Below are 10155 nucleotides of genomic sequence, written 5' to 3'. Positions count from 1 at the left end.
GCTTTGCTTACACTGCCGTTATCACAGTGGCCCGAGCAACAGTTGACTCTGTCCCGGTTTTTCTCAGCAACCACTCATTTTGATTCTCCGAATTGCTAAGACCACCAGCTGCAGTAACCAGTGGATAATGGGAGCTGTAAATAGGGTGCAAATGCTCAGTCCCTGGTAGAAGGAAGCTATCCATCACCATGCAGAAGAAATTGAATGGGATCACCCCAGAAGAAGTGGTTATCTTAATTCTTAATTCTTGCCTGAAAGGCCCTCTTGCAGGCCACCCAGTAGTACTCAGTAATAAAAACCTGTATTTAACAGCTCAGTTTTACATGAATGCATACCCCATCCAGGTAAGCATATAACCAGTTGATGAAATCTGCCTTCCTGATACAGATGTTGTCACACTAGTAAACTCAGGATGCATAGCACTGCCCCACGACATAGCAGCAGTGTTCGATGCTCCAGGGTGGACTCCCAGGTAGTGAGTTAGTATGAACTTTACACCCACCTGCTTTTAGCATATGTCTGCAGCACACTGGCAAACCAGCTCAAGTCTTTGTCACACAACTAACCTAAGGACTTAATTCATCAAGTGTAGTTACGCGTAGTCCACACCAGAGAGCAGAACCTTCACTTTGCTAGAGGTAGAGAAACTCATTTTGAGGCAGTGTGAACATTTGTACCACGTAAGAGCACCCACAGATACACACCCACTAGAACACCCCCATTTGGAACACCAAGTATTTTGCCAAGGTGTATCCATGATAAGACTTGTATGGGTGCAGTTTGACGGAATAACCATCGCACACCCAAGCAAAATTACACAGGCATCTTGGCTGATTGGCAGCTCAGATTTGTTCTTGAATTTTTTTTAAAAAGCTGGCTAAAATTTTTCGTGGAGAAAACCTTCGTTTTAAAACAAAAACCGACAGAGTTTATGGAAGTATTTTTCAGGATTTTACTGCAAACCAATGGGTTTGGTCACAAAAAATATGATACATATAGCCATTTTAATTATATTACATTACAATGATGGTATACATTACAAGTAAGTCTGTAAGTTTAAATATAGATCTAGAGTTACAACTGAATGTACAGATCTTTTTTACAATACATACAATCAGGAATGAAAACCCCCCAAACCCAAAACCATAAATAATGCCCATTTTACAGATGACATCTTCTAAACCAAAAAAGAAAAAAAAGAAACCAACAAACAGCTTTGACCGACTGCAGCTGGGGCATTTTGGTCCATAAAAACCCTTTCTAAAAATAGAAATCTTTTTTCATAGCAGCAATGCTTTCTTCAAGCATTTGGATACAAGTAATTGTGAGCCCATTTCAATAATTTTAGTTGACTGTATAGATTTACAAAAGAAATTTCAAAATTACACTTAATTTATCTTCCAAATACGGAAGAAACAAACAATGCCCCACATTGTGGTATCCTGCAAGTGTCACATTGATGCTTTAAACTAAGTCCATCTGTAGTACGCAGACCACACGCATACCATTTGTTCACATAGTAAACCCACATAAATGAACTGAGAAACACACTCTGCAACAGGGAAAGCTTTGGAGCTCACAAGAACTCATCAGAAAAAGGCACATTTCATAAAATCCTTATCACGTTCAGACAGATCTTCAGGCAAGGCTTTTCAAAGCACAATTTCGAAACAGCTTGTTCTTACCCTACGATATGCCGTAGCAGTCTATGGCAGCAGTCACTTTTTTCTTTCCCAAGGAGGCAGCACCACTTTGGGGGAAGAACAAATGGAAATGAAAAGCCTGTGAAGCTCATTTAGAGAGTGATGTGCTCTTCAAAAAAGCTTCCAGCAAACAGTGTAGTTGAAATTAAGGCTGCAAAGCTGCCATGGTGGAAATGTGCAAATTCTCTTTCAAGATGACTGGTCAACTGGCAGTTCCACCAGGAGGCCAAACAAAAATAATAGTTATTATTATTAAAAAAGAAAGAAATAAAAATGTTCACAAGAAAGAGTCCACGGGTGGGGCATACGAGAAGCCCAAAAAAGCCTCAGCGGCTTCTTTGACGCTGGCAGTGATGAGGATGCTGTCTGGAGACTGGCCGATGGAGTTGGGGACTGGCTCATCTGTAAACTCCGGATCAAAGTGTCGCAGGTCATTGGGGCCACTCTGTGGAAAGGGCAGAAAAGGAGAGACACAACATTTAGACCCAAATGTTTTGTGAGTGCACAGTTCAATTCAAAATGGGGACAAGCATCCTTGTGCGGACCCTCACAGCGTTATTATCACCTTGGGCCCACTGTTTAACAGGCTTTGCTAGTTTCAGTTTGACTTTTTTTGGTATTCTGCTGCATATAGTCTCACCAAAACCAAGATGATTCAATTTAATATGCTACCCTCCAACTAAGCTCATGCAACAGAAGCCAAATACAAACACGCCACTCTGCCATGCAGCAGTTTGCAGGGGAGGAATTTGATCTCTGGGGAAGTTATTAAATTTAGTTTAGAAAATGCTCAGAAAGAGAAAGAGAACAACCTCTACAACCAGACCCCTGTATTTAGATGTTAGTATCTGACAAACTAAATGTTAACTCTGCCCTTGGGAAGCTACTTGCTTTCTACACCTTATCTTCCCCATTGGTAAAACAAGGATGCTGGGGATTATTTCAAAATAGCCATGCAAATGAAGCATTTGTGAGAGGCAAAAAAAACCCAGCTAAATTTAGACTGTCCATCAGCAAAAAGCCAGCTACCACTTATTTTCAACCTTGCCTAGACAGCCACAAGGGAAGAAAAAGCTGTGTTCCCCAAACACAGCCATCCGGCCAGTGCCTCCGGCTCCCGGGCACCCCACAAAGACAAGGGGGGAAAAGACACTCTCCATACACTCTATAATTAGAAGCAATACGTACCACATTTGGGTTAAAAGGGGGTGTAATCTTCTTATTAATGAGATCATCCCAGTTAATTGGGGAGAAGAAGATGTGATTCTTAATCTCCATCTGTTACAGAGAGAAAAATAGATTAATTCAGACCCAAGCTAATGTAAGCAGTATGGCCTAGTCATCCTCCTGTGCTGTCTACAGGCAACGAACAGTCGGTTTGCACTTACAAAGTCCTCCTTGGCACCAAGCCTCTTTGTCCTATCCTTCTGCAAGAGGCCTTCCAGGAGGTGTCTGGCGGAGTTGGTAATATTTGGCTTCAGCTGCAAGGGTTTGTTCAAGATGTTGTCGTACATTTCTGCCGTGTTCCTGCTGTAGAAGGGCGGCTGAGGGAATGGGAAAGGAGAGACCAAAGTTAATGAGGCTGACAGGTGGGCATGGGGTTTCTGGCGGGGGAAAGGATGAGTAAGCTAGTTTGATGTGCCATGAAGGATTCGTTGCTTACCAGGCCATAAAGCATCTCATACAGCACTGCTCCAAGGCACCACCAGTCCACAGTCCGGTCATAGGGCTGCTTATGAAGAACTTCAGGAGCAAGATACTGTGTAAGAGAAGGAAGAGAGTTGCATTAGCCAAAAGGATCTTTATAATTAGGAAAGCCTCCCCATTCTTGAATGAAAGCAGCTTACTGAACCCCAGCAATATCTAAGCTATTGGAAAGCTGCAAGATTTTTATGAACAGGGAGACGGCTTCAGAGCTGTTCTCTCCTGCTCAACAAACTCTATGTGTCCTACACGTCCTCACTGGCAGCCTGATATTACATGACCCGTAATACCCCCTGCTTGTCTAACCCTCTGTAAATATACACAGGAGATGTCAATTTTTTGCTGATGAGGACAGCACTTGCTGCCGCTCTGCGAGTGGTGGGCTGAGGGCTGGCCGTACCTCCGGTGTGCCGCAGAAGGTGGAGGTCGTGCCGTTGTGCTCTATGTTTTCTTTGCAGAGTCCGAAGTCAGTCAAGACAATGTGCCCCTGCGAATCGAGCAGGATATTTTCTGGCTTCAAGTCACTGTAGGAACAGATGAAAGAAGACAAGCATTCATTAGAGGAGCTACAGTGAAAATATTTTAGGTGCAATTGTTTACAGAACTGCACTAAGTCACAAAAATAATCAAAAGCAATCCTGAGCTCATATTGAGATCAACTTCTTAACACTTATTCAACAAAGCCCGTGGTTTTTTTAGTCCGACAATCTAAACAGCGTTGCTTACCGATAAACAATGTTCAGGGAGTGCAGGTAGCCCAGTGCACTGGCAATTTCAGCAGCGTAAAATCGGGCTCTCGGCTCCAGGAAGCAACGCTCCCTCTGGAGATGGTAGAACAACTACAGGAGACAGAAAGAACAAAGTTGTTTAAACGGCGCCAAAGCCTGTTAACAATGCACTTAATTAGACCCAATACATATAGAGAGGGAGAACAATGGCAGGAAATGGCCTAACGATCCTTTGGTAGTTCAACACTTGGCAGGCTGGAAACACTCAATCTAGTAACTTTTCCCCCATGATTTTTCCCCTTGCAACTCTTTTTTTCTTTAAAAGGAAGGGTGAAAAAGTCTACCACCGTGCACATGATAGGAAATACTATTTCACCTTCTTACTGCTTACCTCTCCGCCATTGATGTAGTCTAGGACAAAATACAATTTGTCTGCAGTTTGGAAGGAAAAGTGAAGCCCGACCAGGAAGGGGTGTTTCACATTTTTCAGCAGGACATTGCGCTCTGACATGATGTGCTTCTCCTGAAAACATGAGAAGTCGTCAATGTTTAGTACACTTGCTTAGTAATAGCAGTAAAAATATATTTGATGGACATTGCAATGTCATCACGAGGAAGCAGCTTACCTCCTTCTTCTTCAGGATTGCTTTTTTCTGCAGGACTTTAACAGCATAGAACTGCTCTTCTGCCTTATGCCGTGCAAGGAGAACCTGAAAGAGCGTAAAATCCCAGAACTGAGCAATACTGAAATACGGAACAACATGTAAACACAGCTGGAAACAATCCTTTATGTTAACTGCTGAGCACTGCTACATCCCTCCAGTTCCATGTGCAAGCCCTTTGCTGGAAATGCCTAACGCTATTACCACTCTGGCAGATAAATCTAGCCCGAAGTTTTTACATCTATTTCACTTCCTCTCCAAAAGCAAAGTATATAATCGTCCCAGCACCACCGCCTCCTCACTCCCTTACTCTTTTATGACTCTTTCAAATGCAGCACCCTGCTCCCTCTCCCCGCAGCTACACAGGGAGCCAGGCACTGGGCAGCAAGACATGCTCAGATCTAGTTTAAATGACCACTATTTACCAAAGCCAGTACAAACCCAACCCTCAGGGTACGACATACAAGAGCTGAAGCGTAAATAAATTACAGAAAAAAGAAGTTAAGATTTACCTTCCCAAAACTGCCTTTTCCAATCACTTTTAAGAAATGAAAGTCTGACGGTTTGGCATGCGGGTTGGATGATGGACCAAGATTGATCTGCTGTGATGGACTGGGCTAGAAAAATAAACAGACAGAAGCCACATTTATTAAAACAGCTGGTAGTGAGTGTCTCGACAATGTTTCTTTTTTACAGATAGAAACAGAAGTGACCTTGAAAGTGAAGATTAGCACTCTTTTAATCACTAAAAATTTAATCTTGACCTCTGCCAGATATCTTAAACTATTAGGTACTGCCTAAGGAGAGTATAACAGCCATAGTTTACTTAAAAATTCTTGTTGAGGTCTCAGCCGCACTCCATAATGAAGTAACAACCAATAAAGCTTATTTTTAAAATTTTTTTCTCCATGTCGGGAAAAAATGTCAGTCTAACCTGACAACTCTTTTTCCCAGTTACACCAGTGTGCTATGAGCTGAACTAAAGTGACATGCATGATGCTAATTTTGCTACACTTCTATTACTGGCTGATTTGATGTTCTAAAAATGCTTCACTGAGTAAAATCTACTTACCGGAGGAGAAGGATTAGCATTCATAAGTTCAGGCTCTTGAGGCTGGGAGATTTTCAAGATAGACTGAACTTCAGGGCTGCAAGGGTAAGAGCATGCATGATTAGAAGAGTTACCAGAAGCATCAGGTAGATCTTTCCACCAGAGGGCATGCACATATCGTGAAAGGTGAGTTTTGGTTTGGGCTATTACAGAAGGCAACTGAAACAATCTATTCGACATAAGGAGTAAAATTAATCTACATAATATAAATTCCATCATACAAAGAACTGTATTTATACTGTAAGTACAGTTCAAAATAGGGACGGGGCTCTAGAAATCCCATCCAACTGATTTCTTCCAAACCCAGCTCATGAAGATTTGTTGCCAAGTGAGTAATACCTCAAGAAGATCAATTAACTCTTCCGTAACAGTCATGCCAGAGGCATTACAGTAAACAAATATTTTTTTAATTAGATGTCGCAATTCATATTGATATTTGTGACTGAAATCCGGCCAAAATTTCTGATACTTACTGCTTGCATGCATAGGAGTTGGTGGCTATCTTCTGAATGAAGTCGTTTAGCCCCATTCTTCTCTGCTTCATGAAAGCTATAAAGTAAAAAGGACAGGGAAAGGAGAAATAAAAATCGTTAAGCCATCCTGCGAGAAAAATCACAGCCCCCCGAGCATCCTGGGAGAAACCCCCCGCGCCGCTCACCGATGAGGATGGCCACCATGCCCCTCATCTTCGAGTAAGTCAAGGTAGGACCAGACGCCTCGGCTGCTTTCACGGTCATTTTGTAGCGAGGAGGAGGGAGAAATAAATTACAGGCGCGCCACACCACCGCCTCCCAGCACCGCACTGACTCTGCGAGGGACCCGGCGGCGCTTAAGTGGCGGCGGTGATGGGCGGGACCGGAGCGGGGCGGCGACGCTCGTCCTCCCCCCTCCCCCCCCCCGACGTCCCCGGAGGGGACGTCGGGAGGGGGGAGGACAAGCGTCACTGCCCTTGCCACCGCCCTACCCTAGCCGCACGCCCCGGGGGGGCCCCCCCACAGCATCCCCCCACCGTGCAAAGCATCCATGAGCGAACGCATCGCATCCCTTTTTTTTTTTTTGCGCAGCAAACTCCCTTAGCCCCCTCTCTCTCTGTCCCCCTTCTTTTCCCGGCCCTTCTTTCTTTTTTGTGGTTATATAAAGTTGAAATCTGGCTCTCTCCTGGACAAGAACCTCTTCCTAAAGTGTGTGTGTGTGTCCCCGCCCCGCCACCGCAGCCCGCGTCCGCTCCCGGGCCCCGCCGCCCCGGGTAAGCGGCGATAAGGGACGCTGACGTTTCCTTTAAGGAGCCGCAGTGACTCAGGAGAACAAGATTTCCTGCCCCGGTTTTCAATAAAACAAACAAAGGTCCCTTCTGTGCACTGCCCTGATCCCGGCTGGGACATTACTGAAAGGGAAAAAAAAAAAAAAAAAAAAAAAGTGTTTTTTTTAATGCCAAAAAGCGAAACAAGGGGGAAAAAAAAATCCCAGTTCCCTGAACTTGAAGGAGAAGGCAGAGACATGCTTCTAGAAAAGGTAGGGAGATGACTGGACAAGTGCAATGGCGGGGGGGAAACCAGCCCCTCTCCGCAGTTTTTTTTTCCACCGTACACGGTCACTCGGGAACACCGTGTACCCGGGACTTAATTGCTCAGTCGCTTCCTTGCGGGCGCGCCGAGGCCGCACCAGGAGCGCCGGTGCATGCAGGCAGCCAAAGGTGAAACGATGCTGCCGGGGACCCCCGCGCGGGGGGCGCAGCCAGGCACAGCGAAGGGTGTCGCGGCCTCCCCCTAATCCTGCCCCCGGAGCGCATCCCCCCTTGCAGCCCTCGCGGGGGGCAGGCGCGGCCGCGGGTGCCGGGCTCCTCCGCGCTACAGGCGGGTGGAACTTTCCACCCGACGGGGCGTTATTCATGCGCGTATTTCGCCTCGCTGTCTGAGCGAAGGGCGCTGGGCTGAGGCCAGCAGTTCCAGCTGCAGCGTGCTCTCGTCCTCTCCTTTTTTTTTCTTCCCCCCCCCCCCCCCCCCCCGCACCCGCTGCTGCTGCCTCCCCCCGCAACTGCAGCCGGCCGCTGGGCAGCATCGCTTGGCAACTGCCTGTACCGTCTGCCTGGGGCGGGGGGCTGATGGCAAGCACCCAGCACAGCGGCCGTCAAAGGCTGCAGCTCACCCTCAGCAGCAAGACGGATGACCTGGAGTAGAGCGAGAACCCCTGCGAGGTGGGCACAGGTCCTACAAAGTGCTGCAAAGGCTTTACAGCTCAAGAGCAAAGAGGGATGCTTGCCGGCTCTGCTGGTCTCTGTACCGAGTCGGCGGTGTCCTTCCCGGTGCCGAGGGGGGCTCTGCCCGGCCCGGTGCCACGGTGCGGGGAGCCGGCGCAAGGGAAGGAAGAGGCGGCGGAAGAAGCAAGGAAAAGCTGGCTGCGGCTGGCGGGGTTCTACCTTTTCCCACTTGTTGCTTTCCTCTGTTGCAAAAACTGCCATTCTCATTAATGGAAGCGGAGTCAAAAAAAAGAAACAACAAAACCAAACAAAAAACCCACAAAAACCTAAACAACCCAAACCACTTAATAGGCTGGAATAGGGGCAGCCAGTTTCCTCTGCCCCCTCTGGACCGCTTTCAGAGTGCTGCCGTTAAGCACTACTCGAGACCCGCAGTTTTGAGGGTCATGCCAGCTGTGCGCAGAGGCGACCGTCTCCCAGCACCGGGCAGGCTCCGGCAGGGCCTCCCCCGATCCTCTGCACAACCTGCCGCGGGCTGCAGCCCACTTCCCTCCTCCCCGCTCCGCCGCGGCCCTCCAACGCTGCCCGCAAGTGCCCACGGCGCAGCCCGAGCGCGGCCCCGGCGTTGCCCGCCGCTGCCCCCGCTCCAGACAGTTACACCACCGCCCTCACCCCCGCTTTGCACCGATCTCTTTGCAAGGGCTCCGCTGCTCTTGCCAAGTCACCTGGCCCCTTTCTGGCCAAACGCTGCCCCGGCTGTACCCCGCACGCACCCCCCTGTATCCTCCGGTGCCCCGCTTCGCGGTGGCCCCGCTGCTGAAGGGGTTAATTCCCCCGTGGGGAGCAGTTCTCCTGCCCGGGAAGGGTGTCCCACCGGCAGAGCGGTGAACCCACCTTTCAGCGACGACTTCTCCTCTTTGCCCCTCATCTCGCTCCCCGCCGAGAACCCGGGCGCGGCGCGGCAGCGCTGAGGCTGTGACTGAGCTCCCGGCCGCCGCTGTAATCCCAAATAACTTCCCTTCCTGGCCGGGCGGCCCGGAGGCAGGAGGGAGGCGGCGAGGGCGGCGAAGCCGGCCACCGCTCCCGCTGACCCGTTTATGAACGCAGTATCGAGGGCGGCTGACATGCAGGAGCGTTATAAAGTTCAGCACGGGCCGCCCCGCACACTCTGCCCCGTTGCAACATCGCCCTCAATATTACTGTAATCACCGCGCACACGCGCGCGCGCACACACACACACACAAACACGCACGGGCGACGGCGGGGGGGGAAGGGGGGGCCACCACGGCCCCAATTGACCTGCCGGCAGCGGCTACCCTTCCCCACGGGAGGGGCCGCTGCCCCCGCTCCCCCCGCCGCGCCCGCTGCGAGCGGCCGCGCACCCAGGGCGCAGGTCCTGCACCCACCCGCCCCCCACCCCCAAAGACGCTCCGCGCCAGGACGGGCAGAGGCGGGGCGGGGGGCTGCTCTGCCCGCGGGGGGCGGAGGGCTGCGGCTGCCGGCCGGGCTTCCCCGCCGGCCGGATAGCGCCGGGGCGGCACCGGCGCCCCGCTCCGACCTGGCACCCAGCGCCTTCCGCCGGCAGGGCCCCGGCGGCGCCCCCCGCCCCGCGGCTCCGCTCCCCCGCCGCCCGCCGCATCCCGGCCCGGCGCCGCGCACCCCCGGCCGCGCCCCGCAGCGGGAAGCCGCTCTCCCTCCGTCCCTGCCTCCGTCCCTCCGGCACCCACCTGCCGCCTGCGGCAGCCGGGAGGGCCCTCGCCCCCTCCTCGTGCGGGAAGTGCCACTCGTCCTCCGTCCCGGCGGCGGGCGCTTCACAGCACGGACGTTTTTAATGTGGAAGGGAGGAATTCCTCCCACGGGATGAATTATTATTATTTGTAATTCACGCGGCGTGTTAAAGTCATGAACTGGGTTCTCAGAATCCCGGGGTTTGGCTTAAAAGCCTGAGAGTCCTAAGGCTGTGTTTTAAAACTTTACCTACGACGATTGCAGCAAACACCTTAACAGTTGAAAAGGGCGAGGAAAAGGTACCCAAAAATTCCCTTATTCA

At 50.2% G+C, this 10155-nt stretch overlaps 1 protein-coding gene across 3 annotated transcripts; it reads right to left on the bottom strand.

Moving 5' to 3' along the window:
* Positions 1–938: 938 nt before the first annotated feature.
* SGK1 (serum/glucocorticoid regulated kinase 1) lies at positions 939–9894 on the bottom strand. Of its 3 annotated transcripts, XM_068414964.1 has the most exons (13): positions 9000–9357; positions 6567–6629; positions 6382–6457; positions 5870–5945; positions 5310–5414; positions 4762–4845; positions 4527–4658; positions 4134–4246; positions 3808–3931; positions 3367–3462; positions 3092–3247; positions 2892–2981; positions 939–2148 (listed from the first exon to the last, which is right to left on the bottom strand). In XM_068414964.1, exons 1-13 carry the CDS (start codon positions 9229–9231, stop codon positions 1981–1983), a joined length of 1515 nt encoding a protein of 504 aa, XP_068271065.1. In that variant the 5' UTR covers positions 9232–9357; the 3' UTR covers positions 939–1980. The 3 variants fall into 3 exon arrangements, with proteins under 3 accessions (XP_068271065.1, XP_068271223.1, XP_068271153.1); XM_068415122.1 differs by lacking the exons at positions 6567–6629; positions 9000–9357 and adding an exon at positions 9833–9894; XM_068415052.1 differs by lacking the exon at positions 6567–6629 and having other exon boundaries at positions 9000–9355.
* Between the last annotated feature and the right edge of the window lie 261 nt (positions 9895–10155).

The sequence above is a fragment of the Nyctibius grandis genome, chromosome 1, assembly GCF_013368605.1.
Source record: "Nyctibius grandis isolate bNycGra1 chromosome 1, bNycGra1.pri, whole genome shotgun sequence".
NCBI classification, from domain to species: Eukaryota; Metazoa; Chordata; class Aves; order Nyctibiiformes; family Nyctibiidae; genus Nyctibius; species Nyctibius grandis.
Note: the sequence above shows the minus strand (reverse complement) of the source record. Positions and strands in the feature narration are given on the sequence as shown.